Source organism: Coregonus clupeaformis, unplaced genomic scaffold, assembly GCF_020615455.1.
Source record: "Coregonus clupeaformis isolate EN_2021a unplaced genomic scaffold, ASM2061545v1 scaf0105, whole genome shotgun sequence".
NCBI lineage: Eukaryota > Metazoa > Chordata > Actinopteri > Salmoniformes > Salmonidae > Coregonus > Coregonus clupeaformis.
This window is the reverse complement of record NW_025533560.1, coordinates 225,666-252,500: the sequence shown is the minus strand read 5'-3', so window position 1 is coordinate 252,500 and position 26,835 is coordinate 225,666. Positions and strand designations below refer to the sequence as shown.

At 45.6% G+C, this 26,835-nt stretch overlaps 1 protein-coding gene across 1 annotated transcript in view; it reads right to left on the bottom strand.

The window, feature by feature from the left end:
- The window catches only part of LOC121580539 (alpha-N-acetylgalactosaminide alpha-2,6-sialyltransferase 5-like), a 114,092-nt gene that overhangs the window by 36,520 nt on the left and 50,737 nt on the right, over positions 1 to 26,835 (bottom strand). Inside the window, exons 3-4 of the mRNA XM_041895478.2 lie at positions 2,762 to 2,995; positions 1,870 to 2,048 (exon numbers count right to left, since the gene is read on the bottom strand). Of these exons, the coding sequence (XP_041751412.2) occupies positions 1,870 to 2,048; positions 2,762 to 2,995 (413 nt within the window). The remainder of the gene's footprint in view (positions 1 to 1,869; positions 2,049 to 2,761; positions 2,996 to 26,835) is intronic.

Genomic DNA, 26,835 nt, shown 5'->3' with positions numbered 1-26,835 from the left:
TTTACAACTGCGACCTGGCCAAGATAAAGCAAAGCAGTGCGATAAAAACAACAACACAGAGTTACATATGGGGTAAACAAAATGTACAGTCAAAAATACAACAGAAAATATATATACAGTGTGTGCAAATGTAGCAAGTTATGGAGGTAAGGCAATAAATAGGCCATAGTGCAAAATAATTACAATTTCGTATTAACACTGGAATGATAGATGTGCAAAAGATGATGTGCAAATAGAGATACTGGGGTGCAAATTAGCAAAATAAATAACATTATGGGGATAAGGTAGTTGGATGGGCTAATTACAGATGGGCTGTGTACAGGTGCAGTGATCGGTAAGAGTCTCCAGCTTCAGAGATTTTTGCAGTTCGTTCCAGTCATTGGCAGCAGAGAACTGGAAGGAATGGCGGCCAAAGGAGGTGTTAGCTTTGGAGATGACCAGTGAGATATACCTGCTGGAGCGCAGACTACGGGTGGGTGTTGCTATGGTAACCAATGAGCTAAGATAAGGCGGGGATTTGCCTAGAAGTGATTTATAGATGACCTGGAGCCAGTGGGTTTGGCAACGAATATGTAGTGAGGACCAGCCAACAAGAGCGTACAGGTCACAGTGGTGGGTAGTATATGGGGCTTTGGTGACAGAAACGGATGGCACTGTGATAGACTACATCCAATTTGCTGAGTAGAGTGTTGGAGGCTCTTTTGTAAATGACATCGCCGAAGTCAAGGATTGGTAGGATAGTCAGTTTTACGAGGGCATGTTTGGCAGCATGAGTGAAGGAGGCTTTGTTGCAAAATAGGAAGCCGATTCTAGATTTAACTTTGGATTGGAGATGCTTAATGTGAGTCTGGAAGGAGAGTTTACAGTCTAACCAGACACCTAGGTATTTGTAGTTGTCCACATACTCTAGGTCAGACCCGCCGAGAGTAGTGATTCTAGTCGGGTGGGCGGGTGCCAGCAGCGTTCGATTGAAGAGCATGCATTTAGTTTTACTAGTGTTTAAGAGCAGTTGGAGGCTACGGAAGGAGTGTTGTATGGCGTTGAAGCTCGTTTGGAGGTTTGTTAACACAGTGTCCAATGAAGGGCCAGATGTATACAAAATGGTGTCGTCCGCATAGAGGTGGATCCGAGCGTCACCAGCAGCAAGAGCAACATCATTGATATACAAAGAGAATAGAGTCGGCCCGAGAATTGAACCCTGTGGCACCCCCATAGAGACTGCCAGAGGTCCAGACAACAGGCCCTCCGATTTGACACATTGAACTCTATCTGAGAAGTAGTTGGTGAACCAGGCGAGGCAGTCATTTGAGAAACCTAAAGGAAAGCGATGCCCAAACCTTCCATCAGAAAGCCATCACCTACAGAGAGATGAACCTGGAGAAGAGTCCCCTAAGTAAGCTGGTCCTGGGGCTCTGTTCACAAACACAAACAGACCCCACAGAGCCCCAGGACAGCAACACAATTAGACCCAACCAAATTATGAGAAAACAAAAAGAGAATTACTTGACACACTGGAAAGAATCAACCAAAAAACAGAGCAAATTGGAACGCTAACTTGTACCAAACAGAGAGTACACAGCGGCAGAATACCTGACCATTGTGCCTGACCCAAAACTAAGAACAGCCTTCACCATCTAAAGACTCAGTGAGTTTAGCCTTGCTATTGAGAGATGATTAATAAGGAGCATCCAGACGCTGCACTTGATGAATTTATGAAATTGCTTCTTCCAATTATTGATGAACATGCACCTGTTAAGAAACTGACTGTTAGAACTGTTAAGGCTCCATGGATTGATGAGGAATTGAAAAACTGTATGGTTGAAAGCGACGGGGCTAATAAGTCTGGCTGGTACTCTAGGTTTAACTGACCTGTCTTTGCCCGTCTCCCTCTTGAAGAGTTCGTCAAACTGCAGCATCTTCTGCCAGGAGATGATGTAGACCTTTAGTTTGGGCAGCACCTGGTTCATCAACCTCAGGTTATTGTAGACCAGACCCTTCCCGTCTCTCCGCATGTAACTACTGGGCCCCCAGAAGATAAACACTGTGTCCTGGAGGGTAGAGAATGTTATGCTACATGTAACTACTGATAAACACTGTGTCCTGGAGGGTAGAGAATGTTATGCTACATGTAACTACTGATAAACACTGTGTCCTGGAGGGTAGAGAATGTTATGCTACATGTAACTACTGATAAAACACTGTGGTCCTCTGTAGCTCAGCTGGTAGAGCACGGCGCTTGTAACGCCAAGGTAGTGGGTTCGATCCCCGGGACCACCCATACACAAAAAAAAAATGTATGCACGCATGACTGTAAGTCGCTTTGGATAAAAGCGTCTGCTAAATGGCATATTATTATTATTATTAATTATTATTTATTATTTAGAGAATGTTATGCTACATGTAACTACTGATAAAACACTGTGTCCTGGAGGTAACTGAATACCATTTTTATTTTGGGTTACAAGTAAAACATTGATACATTGATAAGATTGAAACAGAAGGGATAACACATGAAAGCGTTCATGAAAACACATAATATCACATACAGTATATTATAACAATCTACTAACTATCTAGCCCTTTGTGGCTCAGTTGGTAGAGCATGGCACTTGCAAAGCCAGAATTGTGGGTTCGTTTCCCGCTGAGGGCCACCTATACTAAAATGTATACACTCATTACTGTAAGTGTATTTTTTATTTTTTTAAGCGTCTGCTAGATGGCATACAGTATATTTTAAATCTTATAACATGTAGCATCTAACCTGGGACGCGTTGAGCAGTTCATGACGGCTCCGTAGGACCCTCTGCATGCTGGAGTGAGCGATGACGCGTAGTGAAGTGCGGCGTCCAACATCTCGACCGTAGCCCCGCAGTGTGGGGGCGTCGTTCATACGGATCACACATTCCGCCCGGTCGATCTCCTCGCCGTGACCACCACCCATCAGGTGACCGGAGCTGGTCACCAACGCACAGCTACGGCAGTGCATTTTCAGAGGCTAGAGGAGGAGATTGTGTTATTTTAGTAGACGGTGTAGGAAGGGGGAGAGGAGGAATGATGCTATGGCAGTACATCTTAATATAATAATAATGATAATAATAATATCTTCAGAGGCTGGAGGAGGGAGAGGAAGAGGACAAGATGAAGAGGTAGAGAAGGTGAGGATGGAGATAGAGAAAGAGAGATATGCAGTACTATATCAGAAGTGTCTTATCGTGATCGAATAAATGTTCCACAAACAATACTTGTATATCACGTTCATAGCTAGCTTGATTTGGAGATATCTGTTCTGAAGTCTCCACATTTCTCTGTAGTACATGTGTTAGGCCCTGCGATAGACTAGTGTCCTGTCCAGGGGGTGTACTGTACATCAAGCTGTCTCACTACAGAAACAGGAGATGGACTAGTGTCCTGTCCAGGGGGTGTACTGTACATCAAGCTGTCTCACTACAGAAACAGGAGATGGACTAGTGTCCTGTCCAGGGGGTGTACTTGTACATCAAGCTGCCTCAAGCAACAGAAACAGGAGATAGGCTCCTGCTCCTATGAGCCGTTCTGGCTTGCACAAGGCTCATGCAAGGCTACTTACAAGCAGGGGCGCCATGCACCCCAAAAATCTGAGGGGGCACAAAGCACGTGAGGCTGGCTGGGGGGGGTCTGTCCAAAAAGAAAGTCAAATCATTGCAGCGAGTTCTGAGAGAACAAGTCGAAGCCTTTGAAACCGAATGTGTGTTTCTTTCTGTATATGTCTGATAACATGACATAATACCACACTCAAATAGTCTAGTCCCAAAGTATTGTACTAATGTCCGTAAGTTGGAGAATTTAGTATTTTTCAAAAACCTGAAACAGCTTTTTCCAGCTATAATCATTACACTTAATTCTATGTCAAAAATATGTATATTTCTCTGCATATCTAATCATACCTCCTGAGCTATCTGTATCCTCCTGACCGGTGGTTCTGCATAGCTGCTAAAATCTGGGTAAAAGATTGAAAGGAACGTGAGTCTTATTCAGTACATTTAGTTATTACTTGCTTTTCTAAAGTCTACCAACCTGGCCAGCAGACATGCCAGCTGAGATAGTTAAGACAAGCTAGCTACTCTATCTTGATTGACAGCCTGAAATGGCTTGGTAGCTAGTTATGAGGATGTGAGATTGGGAACCTATCTGGGCTAAAGCCGACTTCATAAAATTGCTAGTAGTAAGTAGCTAGTAGTATTACAAAGAAAAAACAGCAGGACAATAACCTAAAACACAAGGCCAAATCTACACTGGAGTTGCTTACCAAGGAGCCAGTGAATGTAAATCTACTTGAATATCTACACTACCGCTCAAAAGTTTGGGGTCACTTAGAAATGTCCTTGTTTTCGAAAGAAAAGCATTTTTTTTGTCCATTAAAATAACATCAAATTGATCAGAAATACAGTGTAGACATTGTTAATGTTGTAAATGGCTATTGTAGCTGGAAACGGCTGATTTTTTTTAAATGGAATATCTACATAGGTGTACAGAGGCCCATTATCAGCAACCATCAGTCCTGTGTTCCAATGGTACGTTGTGTTTGCTAATCCAAGTTTATCATTTTAAAAGGCTAATTGATCATTATAAAACTATTTTGCAATTATGTTAGCACAGCTGAAAACTGTTGTGCTGATTAAAGAAGCAATAAAACTGGCCTTCTTGAGACTAGTTGAGTATCTGGAGCATCAGCAATTGTGGGTTTGATTACAGGCTCAAAATGGCCAGAAACGAATAACTTTCTTTTGAAACTCGTCAGTCTATTCTTGTTCTGAGAAATGAAGGCTATTCCATGCAAGAAATTGCCAAGAAACTGAAGATCTCGTACAACGCTGTGTACTACTCCCTTCACAGAACAGCGCAAACTGGCTCTAACCAGAATAGAAAGAGGAGTGGGAGGCCTCGGTGCACAACTGAGCAAGAGGACAAATACATTAGAGCGTCTAGTTTGAGAAACAGACGCCTCACAGGTCCTCAACTGGCAGCTTCATTAAATAGTACCCGCAAAACACCAGTCTCAACGTCAACAGTGAAGAGGCGACTCCGGGATGCTGACCTTCTAGGCAGAGTTGCAAAGAAAAAGCCATATCTCAGACTGGCCAATAAAAAGAAAAGATTAAGATGGGCAGTCTGACATATGGCTTTTTCTTTGCAACTCTGCCTAGAAGGTCAGCATCCCGGAGTCGCCTCTTCACTGTTGACGTTGAGACTGGTGTTTTGCGGGTACTATTTAATGAAGCTGCCTGTTGAGGACCTATTGAGGACCTATTAGCTTTTTAGCTTTTTATTTGAAATTCAGTTTAGTTTCAGTTCGTTTTCAGATTTAATTTACTAGTTTTGATTTAGTTTCCGTTTTATAAAAACATTTAAATTTAGTTTCAGTTGTAGTGTTAGGGACAGAACGTAGCCTAAGCTTAGTGTTTTTTGGGATGTTACTTCATGCCACTGTTTAAAATTATAAATCAATCTTAGGCCACAGACATTACAATGCCTGGATAGGTATTTTATGTATCAGCTAACCACATCATATGTTTTAACAATCTGTCAGTCGATGACACAGTTGATAACATGGTACACCACCATTGGTTGATGCATGCAACGTCCGAGCAGGGGATTGCAACCATTGTCTGCTTATTTTCCCTAGAGGGGAAATGTTTTGCTCTGAGGCACCCCCTCTGCGGGGCGGGGGCAATAAGCAGACCAGAGTGGACCCGCCCCGATCAGAAAAATAGCCAGTGAGATGTTTCGCTCTGGGGCACCCCCTCTGCGGGGCGGGGGGCAATAAGCAGAGCCTAGAGTGGACCCGCCCCGATCAGAATTTATTTTGGGAGTGTCTCGTTTTTCTCTACTGTCTCTGCCTCAGATTTCTTCCCTGTTGTTAGCGATAGCAAAGATGATCTATTACATTGACAAGATGTTCAAGTAACCGCTCTAACAATGAAAATACGTCCCCAAAGATGGAAGGCAGGCAGGAGGAGATGAGATCAGGAGGGACCATTCTTATCCACTTATATCAGTATATCTGTAAGAACCTAAACATTACTATGTTTGATCAAATAAGCCTCACGTAATTTGACACTCTCTCATAGAACTCCATACAAAAAGGTCTGCTTATTTTACGGGGACAGATTTTGGGCAGAGGTAATCCTCTCGCTTTGCCTCTTTTTTCTCTGGTGATAGCAAGTGATAGTGATGCACAAGCTAGGCCTGTTTGAAACATCGCCATCTACTGGCAGCATTTACCCGCCACAATCAAAAGCTTGAAAACCCCATTACAAAAAAGATTGAAAACCCATTGGATTTTTGATAAATACATTTAAACAAAAACTGAACATAATTTGATGTTTATTTTATTTTAGTTCATTTTTGCAGTCAAAGATAATAGTTTCAGTATAGTTTTTGTTTTAGTTTACTAAATAGTTTTCTAATTTAATTTTTTACTTTAGATTTAGTTTGCTATAATAACCTTGAGAGCAACCATGTGATCACCTTGTACTTTAATTAATGACTGCAAGCTAAGGCAATGCGTCTGACTGTTGTATAGTCAATGTGTCAATCATTTAATTGTATCTGTCCCTATGTAATAAAATAAAATAAAAAAAACAACAACATGTTTTCACTTTTATAAACATGCATTTATATTGATTTAATTGTTTGTGAATTGCACTAATCCAGTCGATTTTAGTTTAGTTGCAGATGTAAAGCCCATTCCCATTCCCAGCCCCTCCCCTGGTGAAGTGTGGAGGTCTAGGTCAGGTTAGGGTTACTGTCATGATGAAGTGTGGAGGTCTACAGTAATCTCTCTCTCTCTCTCTCTCTCTCTCTCTCTCTCTCTCTCTCTCTCTCTCTCTCTCTCTCTCTCTCTCTCTCTCTCTCTCTCTCTCTCTCTCTCTCTCTCTCTCTCTCTCTCTCTCTCTCTCTCTCTCTCTCTCTCTCTCCCCACCTCCCTCTCTCTCCCCACCTCTCTCTGCTCTCTATCTCTCTCTCTCTCTCTCTCTCTCTCTCTCTCTCTCTCTCTCTGCTCTCTCTCTCTCTCTCTCTCTCTCTCTCTCTCTCTCTCTCTCTCTCTCTCTCTCCCCACCTCCCTCTCTCTCTCTCTTTCTCTCGCCCTGTCTGCTCTCTCAACCCTGTCTGACAGCAAAGAGAGAGAAATAGAGAGAAAGAGAGAGAGAGAGGGGAGAGAAAGAGAGAGAGAACGTGAGATAGGAGAGAAAGAGAGAGAGAACGTGAGATAGGAGAGAAAGAGACAGGGAGAGAAGGGAAGAGAGACACAGACCCACAAAGAATTTGAAAACAAATCAAACATTGATAAACTCCCATATCGGTTAGGTGAAATACCGCAGTGTCCAATCACAGCAGCAAGATTTGTGTCCTGTTGCCATGAGAAAAGGGCAACCAGTGGAGCACAAACAACATTGCAAATACCACCAATATTTACCTGTTTATTTATTTTCTCTTTCATACTTCAACTACTTGAACATTGTTACAACACTGCCAATAATATAACATTTGAAATGTCTATAGTCTTTTAACACTTCTGTGAGTGTAATGTTTACTAATGTTTCCCTTGTTTATTTCCCTTTTGTTTATCATCTCTTTCATTTGCTTTGGCAACGTAATCATATGTTTCCCATGCCAATAAAGCCCATAAATTGAATTGAATTGAATTGAGAGAGAGAGACACAGAGAGACACAGAGAGAGAGAGAGAGAGAGAGAGAGAGAGAGAGAGAGAAGAGAGAGAGAGAGAGAGAGAGAGAGAGAGAGAGAGAGAGAGAGAGAGAGAGAGAGATTGAAAATCGATGGGGGAAAAAAAGAGAGAGCAACACAGAAAGATAGACCAGGGCAGGTCAAGAATCCTATTTTAGTGTTTTAAAGTGGGTCCATGGAGTGTCAGCTGTTAGAGCCTGGCTATAAACAGAGGAACAGAATGGATGGAACGAACTAGACCCTGAGCGCGTTCCAAACGGCACCCTATTCCCTACATAGTGCACTACTTTTGACCAGAGCCCGATGGACCCTAGTGCACTATATGGGGAATTGGCTGCCATTTGGGACGCGTACCAGGAGAATACGGCCTGCTGAGGTAAATTGTAGGGATTTGTACATTTAAAATCAGTTGAATGTTTCTCTCCCTACCAGTTCTGAGGAGTTAGACATACAGACATTGTCATCCTACAAGAAACATGGTATAGAGGAGACGGACCCACTGGTTGCCCTCTAGGTTACAGAGAGCTGGTAGTCCCATCCACCAAACTACCAGGTGTGAAACAGGGAAGGGACTCTGGGGGTATGCTAATTTGGTATAGAGCAGACCTAACTCACTCTATTAAATTAATCAAAACAGGAACATTTTACATCTGGCTAGAAATACAAAAGGAAATTATCTCAACAGAGAAAAATGTCCTCCTGTGTGCTGCCTATATCCCCCCTATAGAATCTCTGTAACCTAGAGGGCAATCAGTGGGTCCGTCTCCTCTATACCATGTTTCTTGTAGGATGACAATGTCTGTATTTCCGATTTATTTGGTGAAGTCCAGGTTCCTGCTCTTTTGGCCAAAGGCAGATGACCTCAGGCCTTGGATATTCCAGGATGAGATAATGAAGGCTTTGTGTTCCATAAAGTGTCCAACGTTGTTGGTCGAGTGGTTTGGCCTCAGGCTGGGGTCTCTTCTCTCCCCTCTCTCTAACATCGTCTTTTGTTTCTAAACCAATCATCACAGCTTTGAGTGGTGCCCCCACTGTGAACAGGACATTACTCGATATGATGAGAGACAGAGGCGGAGAGGAAGAGAAACAGAAAGAGAAGAGAGTTACCAATAGCATGGAGCGAGAGAACACGAGGGATGGATGAGAGGGAGAAGGAAAAGGGAGAGAGGAAGGAAAAAGTAAAGAGAGATAACAGCTGGAGACGCTTGTGGAGAATCAGATATTGCTTTAAAAGCACTATTAAGACTAAAACCAAGTTGGGTTTCGATGTGTAGGTGAGTGGAGATTGCTCAGGGGACAGAGTCGATTGAGCCCTGCTGTGTGTGTGTGTCTTTGTGTGTCTGTGTTTGTTTGTGCGTGCATGCGTGTGTGTGTGTGCGTGCGTGTTTGTGTCTGTGTGTGTAGATGGGGAGGCCTGGTGAGACCTGTCAGCCAGTCTCCACATCTCACCCCCAAGGGAGGAAGAGAGGAAGAGTCTCGGCTGGGAACTAATGAAGGAGGGGGAGCTAGGGTACGAAAGAGAGGAAGAGTCTCGGCTGGGAGCTAATGAAGGAGGGGGAGCTGGGAACTAAAGAGATGAGGAAGAGGGAGGAAACAAAGAAATGAGAGAGAAGAGGAGAGGAGAGGAGGGATGGAACGAGGGAAGGTAAGATAAAATAAGAGGAGAGGAGGAGGAGGGGAGGATGTGGGAGGGAACGAGAGGACAGAGAGGAGACAGAGAGGAGACAGAGAGGAGACAGAGAGGAGACAGAGAGGAGACAGAGAGGAGACAGAGAGGAGACAGAGAGGAGACAGAGAGAGACAGAGATACAGAGAGAACAGAGAGGAGAAACAGAGAGGAGACAGAGAGATGACAGAACAGAGAGGAGACAGAGAGGAGACAGAGAGGAGACAGAGAGGAGACAGAGAGGAGACAGAGAGGAGACAGAGAGGTGACAGAGAGGAGACAGAGAGGAGACAGAGAGGAGACAGAGAGGTGACAGAGGGGAGACAGAGAGGAGACAGAGAGGAGACAGAGAGGAGACAGAGAGGAGACAGAGAGGAGACAGAGAGGAGACAGAGAGGAGACAGAGAGGAGACAGAGAGGAGGAGAGTAGATGAGCTGTTGCTACTGAAGAGGATCCCAGTGGCCGGTGATCATTCTGAGGATGACAGCTAGCATTCCTTGTACACCGGTACTGCCGTTAGTTCTTAATTAGGACACAGTTTTCACTGAGACCTCCTGAAATTCTCCACTTTGATGGAGGCCAATTATCTAGTCTGAAAACCAATTGAGCTGACTGCACTCCACTATTCCCTATATAGAGCCTATGGGCTCTGGTAAAAAGTAGTGCACTATGTAGGGCTAAAGGTGCTATTTGGAACACAGTCTGAGAGACTTAGAGTAGTGTTTCTAGATTTAAAGGGTGGATGTTGAGGGGGAAGTTGACATGTACATGCCTGATGTCTTGTCATAGGAGATAAAACAGGAGCAGTTTTGATTCTGAAGGAGAATGATTTATAAAGCTCTGCTTTTCAGAGTGAGTGGCACTGAAAGAAAGAACTTGACTTTTATCTTATAACAAAGAGGAGCGCGTGTTTGTGTGTGTCGTACGTACAGTGCCTTCGGAAAGTATTCGGACCCCTTGACTTTTTCCACATTTTGTTACGTTACAGCCTTATTCTAAAATGGATTAAATAAAACAATTTCCTTAGCAATCTACACACAATACCCCATAATGACAAAGCGAAAACAGGGTTTTAGAAAAATAATACCTTATTTAAATAAGTATTCAGACCCTTTGCTATGAGACTCGAAATTAAGCTCAGATGCATCCTGTTTCCATTGATCATCCTTGAGATGTTTCTATAACTTGATTGGAGTCCACCTGTGGTAAACTCAATTGATTGGACATGATTTGGAAAGGCACACACCTGTCTATATAAGGTCCCACAGTTGACAGTGCACGTCAGAGCAAAAACCAAGCTATGAGGTTGAAGGAATTGTCCGTAGAGCTCCGAGACAGGATTGTGTCAAGGCACATATCTGGGGAAGGGTACCAAAAAATGTCTGCAGTATTGAAGGTCCCCAAGAACACAGCGGCCTCCATCATTCTTAAATGGAAGAAGTTTGAAACCACTAACACTCTTCCTAGAGCTGGCCGCCCGGCCAAACTGAGCAACCGGGGGAGAAGGGCCTTGGTCAGGGAGGTGACCAAGAACCCGATGGTCACTCTGACAGAGCTCCAGAGTTCCTCTGTGGAGATGGGAGAACCTTCCAGAGGGACAACCATCTCTGTAGCACTCTACCAATCAGGCCTTTATGGTAGAGTGGCCAGATGGAAGCCACTCCTCAGTAAAAGGCACATGACAGCCCACTTGGAGTTTGCCAAAAGGCACCTAAAGACTCTCAGACCATGAGAAACAAGATTCTCTGGTCTGATGAAACCAAGATTGAACTCTTTGGCCTGAATGCCAAGCGTCACGTCTGGAGGAAACCTGGCACCATCCCTACGGTGATGCATGGCGGTGGCAGCATCATGCTGTGGGGATGTTTTTCAGTGGCAGGGACTGGGAGACTAGTCAGGATCGAGGGAAAGATGAACGGAGCAAAGTACAGAGAGATCCTTGATGAAAGCCTGCTCCAGAGCGCTCAGGACCTCAGACTGGGGCGAAGGTTCACCTTCCAACAGGACAACGACCCTAAGCACACAGCCAAGACAACGCAGGAGTGGCTTCGGGACAAGTCTCTGAATGTCCTTGAGTGGCCCAGCCAGAGCCCGGACTTGAACCCGATCGAACATCTCTGTAGAGATCTGAAAATAGCTGTGCAGCGACGCTCCCCATCCAACCTGACAGAACTTGAGAGGATCTGCAGAGAAGAATGGGAGAAACTCCCCAAATACAGGTGTGCCAAGCTTGTAGCGTCATACCCAAGAAGACTCTATGCTGTAATCGCTGCCAAAGGTGCTTCAACAAAGTACTGAGTATTAAAAAATAAATAATAATCTATGCTATTGTTGCTGTTTTATTTTTTACTTTAGTTTATTTAGTAAATATTTTTCTTAACTATTATTTTTCATAAAACTGCATTGTTGGTTAAGGGCTTGTAAGTAAGCATTTCACTGTAACGTCTACACCTGTTCTATTCGGCATGTGGCAAATAAAATTTGATTTGTTTTGAGTAAAGGGTCTGAAAACGTATGTAAATGTGATATTTCTGCTTTTTTATTTTTAATAAATTTGCTCAAATTGATAAATCCTGTTTTTGCTTCATCATTATGGGGTATTGTGGAGGGGGGGGGGGGGGGACTATTTAATCCATTTTTGAATAAGGCTGTAACGTAACAAAATGTGGAAAAAGTCAAGGGGTTTGAATACTTTCCGAAGGCACTGTATGTGTATCAAACATGAGATGAGATTGACTGATCTAGTACTTCTGTAGAAGAGAGACAGTTAAAAGGCAGTCATTTCTAGTTGGAATGAAAGAGAGGACTTGACTTTCCCTAGTGAATAAAGAGTATAGCATGCATTTTAAATTAAAAACAACCCAGTCTACCAACCTTGCCAGCAGTCATGCCAGCTAAGATGGTTAGACAATCTACAGTGGGGAAAAAAAGTATTTAGTCAGCCACCAATTGTGCAAGTTCTCCCACTTAATGCCTATGATGAAAATTACAGGCCTCTCTCATCTTTTTAAGTGGGAGAACTTGCACAATTGGTGGCTGACTAAATACTTTTTTCCCCCACTGTACTCTATGTTGATTGATAGCGTGAAATGGCTTCTTGGTAGCTAGTTATGAGGATGGGAGATTGGGAACCTATCTGGGCTAAAGCCAACTTCATAAAATTCTTTTTTTTAAGAAACAAAAGATGCTTCCCTGCATAGCTGCTAAAATCTGGGTAAAATATTGAAAGGAATGTGAGTCTTATTCAGTACATTTAGTTATTACTTGCTTTTCTAAAGTCTACCAACCTGGCCACCAGTCATGCCAGCTGAGATAGTTAAGACAAGCTAGCTACTCTATCTTGATTGACAGCCTGAAATGGCTTCTTGGTAGCTAGTTACGAGGATGGAGATTGGGAACCTATCTAGCTGGCTACACTCTGACAAATGCTGGGTTAAAAACAATAAATAGTGGACAGAACACATGTTGGGTTATTTTTTGACCCAGCCAGTTGGGTCACTTAGTTGGGTTATTGAACTATGATCCACCGGGTCAGATCAGAAGACTGGAGGCATGGTTTAGTAGGGGCTTGGCTTTCAGATGGTTATTTTCAGCCACACGGGAGAGTAAATGTAATTGTGGTTAATCTGTTCTGTTGTATTGTCAACACACGTTAAGGTTGAGCACTGACAACTTTGTAGCTTAATGAGGCTTACACAAGATGAGTTCCTATGAGTTCCTATGCATATCCCAATGTTGGGATAGTTACCACTTTGTTATGATATTTCAATAATAACGTAATTAATTGTACACAAAAATATGTAATGTGTAAAAAATGGAATTTGCGGTGTACAAACATGACATGATGAACAGCAATGACATTTACTCCCACAGGTGGCCAAAAATACCTATCTGAAAGATGCAGTTCAGCATTCATATATCCAAGATGGCGTAGCAGTGCGGTCGCGTTTATTTCATCGTCCTGTGTAAATATCCCGTTTCTTGTTTTTTTTGTCTATTTTGTATATATTTCTCAATTTTTACTTTCATTCTTTAACTAAATATACTTTCCTGCAACCCGCCTCACCCAACGTGGAAAGGATTCTATTATTTCTTTATAACTTTCATCAAGAACCTTAAGCTGAAACTAGTCTAGCTGCAACTGAATGGCTACTTGATATTAGTCACCGTTAGCGTCTTCACCATTGTCCGTGGCCTACACTATCCACCAGCCAGCTCTAGCTCTAGCCTGGACAATTCGTCGGCCAGTCTGCACAGCGTGCTATCGACCCAGCGTGCTATCGACCCAGAGCTTATTGGACTTTCTGCCGGAATCACTGGACCCTAGCGCCGGATCATCACAACCAGCTAGCTAGCTGCAACCAGTTGTTGTTGGCTGATTACCATTGCCCTATAGCAAGCACCAGTTAGCCTTGAGCTAGCCTCAGGCCCATCTCCCGGCTATCTACCTCTCTGTCAACTGGACGGGACCTCCTAGTGTTGACACTGAGCCCCGCCGATCCAACACGACTGGTTTGCCGACGAAATAGTCTGATGCGGTTTCAACAGGCTTCCCGTTGCGACGACCACGAAGATCCATCTGCCAGCCACGGCCCGCTAGCACACGCAAACTACAACTGTGCTCCCTGCTAGCTGTGCTGAAGCACCAATTTGAACTGCTCTCGGACTCACATATTGCTGTTCACTGGACCTTCTGATCACTCAGCTGCACAGCTGATGCCTGCTGGACTGTTCCTTTACACGGTACCCTGTCCTGTTTATTCTGTTTAGTCTTAGCCCAAACGTTATCGCTATTTCCAGTTGTGTCTTAGCTCTCTCTAATAACACCTGTGACTGCTTTATGCCTCTCTCCCATGTCAATTATGTCTTGCCTATTGCTGTTTGGGTTAGTTCTTATTATACAATTTCACTGTAGAACCCCTAGTCCCTCTCAAACTGCCTCATATAGTTCCTTTGTTCCACCCCCCATACACGCCGAGACCGGCTCAATCGGTGCCTCAAATGACGCTCTCTCTTTCATTGTTACCCAACGCTTAGGGTTACCTGAACTGTACTCATATCCTTCCATATCCTTTTCTGTACATAATGCCCTGAATCTTTTCTACAACGCCCGGAGAACTGCCCCCTTTATTCTATGTACCCAACGCACTAGAAGACCAGTTCTTAAAGTCTTTAGTTGTATCCTAATTCTAGTCCTCCTCTGTTCCTCTGGTGATGTAGAGGCTAACCCAGGCCCTGCAGCCCCCAGTATCACTCCTACCCCCCAGGAGCTATCATTTGTTGACTTCTGTAACCGTAAAAGTCTTGGTTTTCTGCACATAAATATCAGAAGCCTCCTTCCTAAGTTTGAGTTATTCACTGCGTTAGCACACTCCGCCAACCCTGATGTTCTAGCAGTGTCTGAATCCTGGCTTAGGAAGGCCACCAAAAATTCTGAAATTTCCATCCCCAACTATAACATTTTCCGTCTAGATAGAACTGCCAAAGGGGGTGGAGTTGCAATCTACTGTAGAGATAGCCTGCAGAGCTCCATCATACTATCCAGGTCTGTGCCCAAACAGTTTGAGCTTCTACTTCTAAAAATCCACCTTTCCAGAAATAAATCTCTCACTGTTGCCGCTTGCTACAGACCCCCTTCAGCCCCCAGCTGTGCCCTGGACACCATATGTGAATTGATTGCCCCCCATCTATCCTCAGAGTGACCTAAATTGGTGACCTAAATTGGGATATGCTTAACACCCCGGCCATCCTACAATCTAAACTAGATGCCCTCAATCTCACACAAATTATCAACGAACCTACCAGGTACAACCCTAAATCCGTAAACATGGGTACCCTCATAGATATCATCCTGACTAACTTACCCTCTAAATACACCTCCGCTGTCTTCAACCAGGATCTCAGCGATCACTGCCTTATTGCCTGCGTCCGTAACGGGTCCGCGGTCAAACGACCACCCCTCATCACTGTCAAACGCTCCCAAAAACACTTCAGCGAGCAGGCCTTCCTAATTGACCTGGCCCAGGTATCCTGGATGGATATAGATCTCATTCCGTCAGTAGAGGATGCCTGGTTGTTCTTTAAAAGTAATTTCCTCTCAATCTTAAATAGACATGCCCCATTCAAAAATACAGAACTAAGAACCGATATAGCCCCTGGTTCTCCTCAGACTTGACTGCCCTTGACCAGCACAAAAACATCCTGTGGCGTACTGCATTAGCATCAAATAGCCCCCGCGATATGCAACTTTTCAGGGAAGTTAGGAACCAATATACACAAGCAGTTAGGAAAGCAAAGGCTAACTTTTTCAAACAGAAATTTGCATCCTGTAGCACTAACTCCAAAAAGTTTTGGGACACTGTAAAGTCCATGGAAAATAAGAGCACCTCCTCCCAGCTACCCACTGCACTGAGGCTAGGAAACACTATCACCACCGATAAATCTACAATAATCGAGAATTTCAACAAGCATTTTGCTACGGCTGGCCATGCTTTCCACCTGGCTACCACTACCCCGGCCACCAGCTCTGCACCCTCCGCTGCAACTTGCCCATGCCCCCCCCGCTTCTCCTTCACACAAATCCAGACAGCTGATGTTCTAAAAGAGCTGCAAAATCTGGACCCCTACAAATCATCTGGGCTAGACAATCTGGACCCTTTCTTTCTAAAACTAGCCGCCGAAATTGTCGCAACCCCTATTACTAGCCTGTTCAACCTCTCTTTCGTAACGTCTGAGATCCCCAGAGATTGGAAAGCTGCCGCGGTCATCCCCCTCTTCAAAGGGGGTGACACTCTAGATCCAAACTGTTACAGACCCATATCCATCCTGCCCTGCCTTTCAAAAGTTTTTGAAAGCCAAGTCAACAAACAGATCACCGACCACTTCGAATCCCACCGTACTTTCTCCGCTATGCAATCCGTTTTCCGAGCTGGTCTTGGGTGCACTTCAGCCACGCTCAAGGTCCTAAACGATATTATAACCGCGATCGATAATAGACAGTACTGTGCAGCCGTTTTCATTGACCTGGCCAAGGCTTTCGACTCTGTCAACCACCGCATTCTTATTGGCAGACTAAATAGCCTTGGTTTCTCAAATGACTGCCTCGCCTGGTTCACCAACTACTTCTCAGATAGAGTTCAATGTGTCAAATCGGAGGGCCTGTTGTCTGGACCTATGGCAGTCTCTATGGGGGTGCCACAGGGTTCAATTCTTGGGCCGACTCTTTTCTCTGTGTATATCAATGACGTCGCTCTTGCTGCTGGTGACTCTCAGATCCACCTCTACGCAGACGACACCATTTTGTATACATCTGGCCCTTCATTGGACACTGTGTTAACAAATCTCCAAACGAGCTTCAATTCCATACAACACTCCTTCAGTAGCCTCCAACTGCTCTTAAACACTAGTAAAACTAAATGCATGCTCTTCAACCGAACGCTGCTTGCACCCGCCCACCCGACTAGAATCACTACTCTCGACGGGTCTGACCTAGAGTATGTGGACAACTATAAATATCTAGGTGTCTGGTTAGACTGTAAACTCTCCTTCCAGACTCACATTAAGAATCTCCAATCCAAAGTTAAATCTAGAATCGGTTTCCTATTTCGCAACAAAGCCTCCTTCACTCATGCTGCCAAACATGCCCTCGTAAAACTGACTATCCTACCGATCCTTGACTTCGGCGATGTCATTTACAAAATAGCCTCCAACACTCTACTCAGCAAATTGGATGTAGTCTATCACAGTGCCATCCGTTTTGTCTCCAAAGCCCCATATAATACCCACCACTGTGACCTGTACGCTCTTGTTGGCTGGTCCTCACTACATATTCGTCGCCAAACCCACTGGCTCCAGGCCATCTATAAATCACTGCTAGGCAAATCCCCGCCTTATCTTAGCTCATTGGTCACCATAGCAACACCCACCCGTAGTCTGCGCTCCAGCGGGTATATCTCACTGGTCATCCCCAAAGCCAACACCTCCTTTGGCCGCAATTCCTTCCAGTTCTCTGCTGCCAATGACTGGAACAAATTGCAAAAATCTCTGAAGCTGGAGACACTTATCTCCCTCACTAACTTTAAGCATCAGTTGTCAGAGCACCTTACCGATCACTGCACCTGTACACAGCCCATCTGAAATTAGCCCGCCCAACTACCTCATCCCTATATTGTTATTTATTTTGCTCATTTGTACCCCAGTATCTCTATTTGCACATCATCTCTTGCACATCTATCATTCCAGTGTTAATACTAATTGTAATTATTTTGCACTATAGCCTATTTTATTGCCTTACCTCCATAACTTGCTAAATTTGCACACACTGTATATTATATGTATTTCTGTTGTATTTTTGACTTTGTTTTGTTTTACCCCATATGTAACTCTGTGTTGTTGTTTTTATCGCACTGCTTTGCTTTATCTTGGCCAGGTCGCAGTTGTAAATGAGAACTTGTTCTCAACTGGTTTACCTGGTTAAATAAAGGTGAAATAAAATAAATAAATAAAAAATTCAACACTATTGTTCCCTCCAAGCTCGACACCAAGCTCAGAGCCCCTGGGATGCTGGACTTCCTGACGGACAGACCACAGGCTGTGAGGATTGGCAACAACACCTTGTCCACACTGACTCTTAACACAGGGGTCCCCGAGGGGAGTGTCCTCAGTCCTCTGCTGTACTCCCTGTTCACCCACGACTGTGTGGCTTTTGCACGACACCAACTCCATCATCAAGTTTTCTGACGATATCACAGTTGTAGGTCTGATAACCAACAGTTAGCCTATAGGGAGGAGGTAAGTGAACTGGAATTGTGTTGCCAGGACAACAACATCTCCCTCAACGTCAGCAAAACAAAGGAGTTGATTTTTTGACTTCAGAAAGCAGAGGAGGGAACATGCCCTGATCCACATCAACGAGACTGCAGTACAGAGAGTCACGGGTATTAAGTTCCTCGGCGTCTCCATCACAGAGGACTATGTTGGTTACAGCGAGCAGCGATGACCATGACTATGAATCATAGTTAATTTTGTTCCACCGCACATATACCACAGGTATCGTAAAACATTACTCAAAACCACATCAATATATCTTCTTTTTTATTTATTTTTACACCAGTACCTGGTGTCAGAGAAACATCCCCACTACTGTCAGACTCCCAGTACCTGGTGTCAGAGAACATCCCCACTACTGTCAGACTCCCAGTACCTGGTGTCAGAGAACATCCCCACTACTGTCAGACTCCCAGTACCTGGTGTCAGAGAAACATCCCCACTACTGTCAGACTCCCAGTACCTGGTGTCAGAGAAACATCCCCACTACTGTCAGACTTCCAGTACCTGGTGTCAGAGAAACATCCCCACTACTGTCAGACTCCCAGTACCTGGTGTCAGAGAAACATCCCCACAACTGTCAGACTCCCAGTACCTGGTGTCAGAGAAACATCCCCACTACTGTCAGACTCCCAGTACCTGGTGTCAGAGAAACATCCCCACTACTGTCAGACTCCCAGTACCTGGTGTCAGAGAAACATCCCCACTACTGTCAGACTCCCAGTACCTGGTGTCAGAGAAACATCCCCACTACTGTCAGACTCCCAGTACCTGGTGTCAGAGAACATCCTCACTACTGTCAGACTCCCAGTACCTGGTGTCAGAGAAACATCCCCACTACTGTCAGACTCCCAGTACCTGGTGTCAGAGAAACATCCTCACTACTGTTAGACTCCCAGTACCTGGTGTCAGAGAAACATCCTCACTACTGTTAGACTCCCAGTACCTGGTGTCAGAGAACATCCTCACTACTGTTAGACTCCCAGTACCTGGTGTCAGAGAACATCCCCACTACTGTCAGACTCCCAGTACCTGGTGTCAGAGAACATCCCCACTACTGTCAGTCTCCCAGTACCTGGTGTCAGAGAAACACCCCCACTACTGTCAGACTCCCAGTACCTGGTGTCAGAGAAACATCCCCACTACTGTCAGACTCCCAGTACCTGGTGTCAGAGAAACATCCCCACTACTGTCAGACTCCCAGTACCTGGTGTCAGAGAAACATCCCCACTACTGTCAGACTCCCAGTACCTGGTGTCAGAGAAACATCCCCACTACTGTCAGACTCCCAGTACCTGGTGTCAGAGAACATCCCCACTACTGTCAGACTCCCAGTACCTGGTGTCAGAGAACATCCCCACTACTGTCAGACTCCCAGTACCTGGTGTCAGAGAAACATCCCCACTACTGTCAGACTCCCAGTACCTGGTGTCAGAGAAACATCCCCACTACTGTCAGACTTCCAGTACCTGGTGTCAGAGAAACATCCCCACTACTGTCAGACTCCCAGTACCTGGTGTCAGAGAAACATCCCCACTACTGTCAGACTCCCAGTACCTGGTGTCAGAGAAACATCCCCACTACTGTCAGACTCCCAGTACCTGGTGTCAGAGAAACATCCCCACTACTGTCAGACTCCCAGTACCTGGTGTCAGAGAAACATCCCCACTACTGTCAGACTCCCAGTACCTGGTGTCAGAGAAACATCCCCACTACTGTCAGACTCCCAGTACCTGGTGTCAGAGAACATCCTCACTACTGTCAGACTCCCAGTACCTGGTGTCAGAGAAACATCCCCACTACTGTCAGACTCCCAGTACCTGGTGTCAGAGAAACATCCTCACTACTGTTAGACTCCCAGTACCTGGTGTCAGAGAAACATCCTCACTACTGTTAGACTCCCAGTACCTGGTGTCAGAGAACATCCTCACTACTGTTAGACTCCCAGTACCTGGTGTCAGAGAACATCCCCACTACTGTCAGACTCCCAGTACCTGGTGTCAGAGAACATCCCCACTACTGTCAGTCTCCCAGTACCTGGTGTCAGAGAAACACCCCCACTACTGTCAGACTCCCAGTACCTGGTGTCAGAGAAACATCCCCACTACTGTCAGACTCCCAGTACCTGGTGTCACAGAAACATACCCACTACTGTTAGACTCCCAGTACCTGGTGTCAGAGAACATCCCCACTACTGTCAGACTCCCAGTACCTGGTGTCAGATAAACATCCCCACTACTGTCAGACTTCCAGTACCTGGTGTCAGAGAAACATCCTCACTACTGTTAGACTCCCAGTACCTGGTGTCAGAGAACATCCCCACTACTGTCAGACTCCCAGTACCTGGTGTCAGATTAACATCCCCACTACTGTCAGACTCCCAGTACCTGGTGTCAGAGAACATCCCCACTACTGTCAGACTCCCAGTACCTGGTGTCAGAGAACATCCCCACTACTGTCAGACTCCCAGTACCTGGTGTCAGAGAAACATCCTCACTACTGTTAGACTCCCAGTACCTGGTGTCAGAGAAACATCCTCACTACTGTTAGACTCCCAGTACCTGGTGTCAGAGAACATCCCCACTACTGTCAGACTCCCAGTACCTGGTGTCAGAGAAACATCCCCACTACTGTCAGACTCCCAGTACCTGGTGTCAGAGAAACATCCCCACTACTGTCAGACTCCCAGTACCTGGTGTCAGAGAAACATCCCCACTACTGTCAGTCTCCCAGTACCTGGTGTCAGAGAACATCCCCACTACTGTCAGACTCCCAGTACCTGGTGTCAGAGAAACATCCCCACTACTGTCAGACTCCCAGTATCTGGTGTCAGAGAAACATCCCCACTACTGTCAGACTCCCAGTACCTGGTGTCAGAGAACATCCCCACTACAGTCAGACTCCCAGTACCTGGTGTCAGAGAACATCCTCACTACTGTCAGACTCCCAGTACCTGGTGTCAGAGAACATCCTCACTACTGTCAGACTCCCAGTACCTGGTGTCAGAGAAACATCCTCACTACTGTTAGACTCCCAGTACCTGGTGTCAGAGAACATCCCCACTACTGTCAGACTCCCAGTACCTGGTGTCAGAGAAACATCCGCACTACTGTCAGACTCCCAGTACCTGGTGTCAGAGAAACATCCCCACTACTGTTAGACTCCCAGTACCTGGTGTCAGAGAAACATCCTCACTACTGTTAGACTCCCAGTACCTGGTGTCACAGAAACATCCCCACTTGTTCTCCTTTCTTTGTCCTGTGTGTCCAGCGGCAGTATGACTGTGTGTCTAGTGGCAGTATGACTGTGTGTCCAGTGGCAGTATGACTGTGTGTCTAGTGGCAGTATGACTGTGTGTCCAGTGGCAGTATGACTGTGTGTCCAGTGGCAGTATGACTGTGTGTCCAGTGGCAGTATGACTGTGTGTCCAGTGGCAGTATGACTGTGTGTCCAGTGGCAGTATGACTGTGTGTCCAGTGGCAGTATGACTGTGTGTCCAGTGGCAGTATGACTGTGTGTCCAGTGGCAGTATGACTGTGTGTCCAGTGGCAGTATGACTGTGTGTCCAGTGGCAGTATGACTGTGTGTCCAGTGGCAGTATGACTGTGTGTCCAGTGGCAGTATGACTGTGTGTCCAGTGGCAGTATGACTGTGTGTCCAGTGGCAGTATGACTACCGTCTCCTGTGTCAAAAGGCTTTGTCTATTGTGTTGATGCACTGGTCCACCTTCTGTCCTGACTGTATATGACCGAGGCGCATCCTCCTCCAAGACAGTGGCCTTTCTACCCCATGAATCCAGACCCCGAATTCTAACCACATCCTGAGCTGCCAATGGTGGCAACACTCTAGCAGTTTTATCATAGTAGAGTTTTGTCTTGCCTTCAACTGCAGGGCCCTGTCCTGCGCAGCTGATGGGAGGTCATTCCTGCAGAGGACAGGGCCCTGTCCTGCACAGCTGACGGGAAGTCATTCCTGCAGAGGACAGGGCCCTGTCCTGCACAGCTGACGGGAAGTCATTCCTGCAGAGGACAGGGCCCTGTCCTGCACAGCTGATGGGAAGTCACTCCTGCAGAGGACAGGGCCCTGTCCTGCACAGCTGACGGGAAGTCATTCCTGCAGAGGACAGGGCCCTGTCCTGCGCAGCTGATGGGAAGTCATTCCTACAGAGGACAGGTAACCTAGAAAGCAACTTGCGTCCCATTAGGATTTCTGCAGGTGACCGGCCACACTCCAAGGGTGCTGCTCTGTAAGACAATAAAGCCACGTCTGGATCAGTCCCACTGTGTGCTGCCTTGTTGAAGAGTCTCTTCATGATTGGCACACCCTTTTCAGCCTGTCCGTTACTTTTAGGATATAGCGGACTAGAGGTGTCTGAACTTATAATGCTCTGCTAACATCTTAAACTCACTGTAGGCAAACTGGGGTGCATTATCAGAAACCACCACTAGGGGGATCCCATGCAAAAATGACAGTCTTTGCTGTAGTGCTGGACAAGAGTGCAATTTCAGGGTAATTTGACAGGTAGTCAATGGTCAACAAATAGTCATTACCATTGCAGTGAAACAGGTCTACTGCAACCTTCTCCCAGGCTGTGGTGGGTACCACTCCCATAACCATGGACTCCTTGTCTCCCAGGCTGTGGTGGGTACCACTCCCATAACCATGGACTCCTTGTCTCCCAGGCTGTGGTGGGTACCACTCCCATAACCATGGGCTCCTTGTCTCCCAGGCTGTGGTGGGTACCACTCCCATAACCATGGACTCCTTGTCTCCCAGGCTGTGGTGGGTACCACTCCCATAACCATGGGCTCCTTGTCTCCCAGGCTGTGGTGGGTACCACTCCCATAACCATGGGCTCCTTGTCTCCCAGGCTGTGGTGGGTACCTCTCCCAGGCTGTGGTGGGTACCTCTCCCAGGCTGTGGTGGGTACCTCTCCCAGGCTGTGGTGGGTACCTCTCCCAGGCTGTGGTGGGTACCTCTCCCAGGCTGTGGTGGGTACCACTTGCATAACCATGTACTCCTTGGGCTGTGTGGAATGACATTTTGAGACACGTCACAATTTCCCACCATTTGCTCAATGTCAGAATGTATATTTGGCCAATAAACGGACTATCAGGCCCTCCTCTTACATTTCTCAGCTCCCAGATGTCCTTTCATGCACGCTCTGCAGCATCTCCTGACACAGTGAAGTAGGAATCACCGTTCTGTTTTGTCTTCAACAGTACAACGTCAACCACTGACAGCTCTGCGCTTAGCGAGAAGCACTTCTTACAAGAGCCTTTCTGCCAGCCATTTTCCAGATTCTGGATCACCTTCTGGTCTCTTCAGCTATTCTCCTTAGTTGCTGATTCAGAAACAGGAAGTGACTCCCATGACCATATCCACATGCAAGGCAACCTCCTCCTCTTCCATAGACTCCTGGCTGAGGCTGATTTGGGCCAACGCTGGCGGAGCCCCTGAGAGGGGGGTTAGAACAACCTCATTATCATCCTTTGAATACGAGGAGGAATGTCATTCAGATTTTTCTGAGAGATTGGAATAAGGGATTTATCGTCTGTTTCTATAATCACCTTTGGTATGCCATAAATGTAACTGTGAAACTTCTCACAGCCAACGACCAACCCTAGGCACTCCTTTTCTATTGGAGCATAACTCTTCTCAGCATCAGTCAAAGAACGGTCCGCATAAGCCACGTGCTCCACATCCCCTGATGCTCCTGAAGAAGCACTGCTCCAACGCCATCTTTGGAGGCGTCCGTGAACACCTTAGTAGGCCTGTCAGGTTGAAACAAGTTAGCACTGGCTCTTCAGACAAAATGTTCTGTACATCGAACAACTCTCTTTCATGTTCTCTGTTCCATCAGAACTCTGTCTTGTCCTGAAGGAGTGTCCTTCAGTTCACCGTTTTAGCAGACAGGTTTGGTACAAACTTCCCCAAATAGTTGACCATGCCCAAAACACGCTGAATGCCTTTCCTATCTGTGGGGTTTGCCATTTCCTTCACAGCTTTGACCTTGGCATGATCAGGCTGCACACCTGCCGAGGACAGCTTATCCCTAAGAAATGTGATTTAGTTCACACAGAACTGACATTTAGCCCGGTTTAGCTTCAAACCATGCTCCTGAACCCTCTGCAGAGTATTATCCAGCTGCTCATTGTGTTCCTGAATTGGGGGACCCCCAGACCACAAAATCCTTCACATACACTCAAACTCCCTCTAACCCCTCAATGACACTTTCAATGGCCTCGTGAAAAAGCTCAGGGGCGGAGCTTATGCCAAAAGTTAGCCTCTTAAAGGAATATCCTCACCTGCCTGAATCCATTTGAAGCATCCAATTTGGAGAAATAGTTTGCGCCAGCCATTTCATATACTATCTCCTACCTCTTAGGAATAAAAAAAAAATTCGCCTTTTTGATACATTTCTTAAGGTCTTTGGGGTCCATACAGACTCTCAGAGCTCCATTCCTTTTCCAAACACACACCATGGAATTGGCTCAGTCTGTCGGATCCTCTTAGTTTTCACGAGCACATTGAGTTTTCACCACAACTCCTTCTTTAGATCCTGTCGTAGTGGCCCCGGAAACACTGCATGGTGCATGAATCACTGGCTTTGGCATTCTCTGTGAGAGTAATAATGTGAAAGGGAGGCAATGCTCCAAATACTGTGAACACATCAGAATATCTTTTAGGAATCGCCTCACCATTTGTACATACAAAGCTCTTAGAGATTTACCCAGAAAGACTCACAGCTGTAATCGCTGCCAAAGGTGATTCTAACATGTATTGACTCAGGGGTGTGAATGTAAACAAGATATTTCTGTATTTAATTTGCAATCCATTTGCTAAAATTGTGTGTAGATGGATGAGAAACAATCTACATTTAATCAATTTAAAATTCAGGCTATAACACAACAAAAAATGTGGACTAAGTCACGTGGTGTGAATAACTTCTGAAGGCCATGTATATTATGATTACTCTGGGTGTGGATACTGCTTTAGAGCATATTTACATTTTTAGTCATTTAGCAGACGCTCTTATCCAGAGCTACTTACAGTAGCAATTAGGGTTAAGTTCCTTGCTCAAGGGCACATCGACAGATTGTTCACCTAGTCGGCTCGGGGATTAGAACCAGCGACCTTTCGGTCACTGGCACAACGTTCTTAACCACTAAGCTACCTGCCGCCCAGGTGCTCAAGGTGTGGATCCTGCTTCAGAGCGTTAGGGTCTGTGCTGTCATAATCAGCCGGACATGGAAAGCATATCACCGTAGAAAAGGTAGCACGGTCAATGTAAGTAACCTGATTTATGTTCCTCTAACTCTCCTGAATGCCTCTGTCAATCTGACAGCTATTGTCAGCAGTAATCATGTGCCTATAAACCTGCGTTATACTGTTAGCACTGAGGTGGTGTGCCGTAGTAGGAAGCCCACTGTGTGCAGCTCACCCTGCACTATCAGCTCAAACATAAACATCACTGTCATGTCTACCTCTGATAAGTTTCCCAGTAGGGAGGAGGGAGGAGGGAGATGGGGAGAGAGAGAGAGAGAGAGAGAGAGAGAGAGACAGAGATGGGTGACTGAGGGATTCTATCGCAGTTCTCTTCACAAACGTTAGTTACCACAGCCACAAAGTCACAACGTTGTCTCTGCGGTGCTGTTTGTTGCTACTTGGCTACCTGACAAACTTTTCTGTTTTTACTTTTAATGACCGTTTAATCAAAAGTCTGCATTTAACACACTTATCAACGTCTTAGTTTCTTGCTCGCTCAATTTTTTTCATTCAACTTTTTCACCCCGGACCCTTTATCTGGACATGGTTCTACTGGACCCTTTATCTGGACACGGTTCTACAGGACCCTTTATCTGGACATGGTTCTAGAGGACCCTTTATCTGGACATGGTTCTAGAGGACCCTTTATCTGGACACGGTTCTACAGGACCTCCACCAGCCGAAGCTAAGTAGTAACATTAACATTATGCCATCTAATTGCAGTCGCTGGACTCATAATATACAGGAGAACTTACTTACTTACTTACTTACTTTATTGTCCCCATGGGGAAATTTTGTTGCAGTGTCATGTACACATTTAAAGTGGAACTACCGCCTTATGGTGAGGATAGCCGTGCTGCAAGCCCAGCTTCAGACGCAATCGTTAGGCAAGGACAATGTAAGTGTAGGAAAGGATGAAACAGCATCTGTGCCAACAGTAAGTACAGATAGTAGTATAAATCCCCCCGTAGCCGGACAATTTTCTCAAGGCTTCTAGAAATAAATGTTGTCTGCATGCTCAACCGGTGTCGCTCATTCAGCCGACAGAAACTTTCAACCGGTTCTCTCCATTAAGCAACGAGTCGGAGTCAGAGGCCGAGCCTTCTCAGGTCTCTCCTCCACCCGTTACGGGGTCTGAGCCGCCGAAGCCTCCCACCATTAGCTCTGACTAATTGAAAACCCTAGTCATTGGCGACTCCATTATCCGCAATATTAGACTTTAAAAGAATCATCCAGCGATCATACACTGTTTACCAGGGGACAGGGCTACCGACGTAAAGGCTAACCTGAAGATGGTGCTGGCTGAGGCTAAAACTGGTGAGTGTAGAGAGTATAGGGATATTGTTA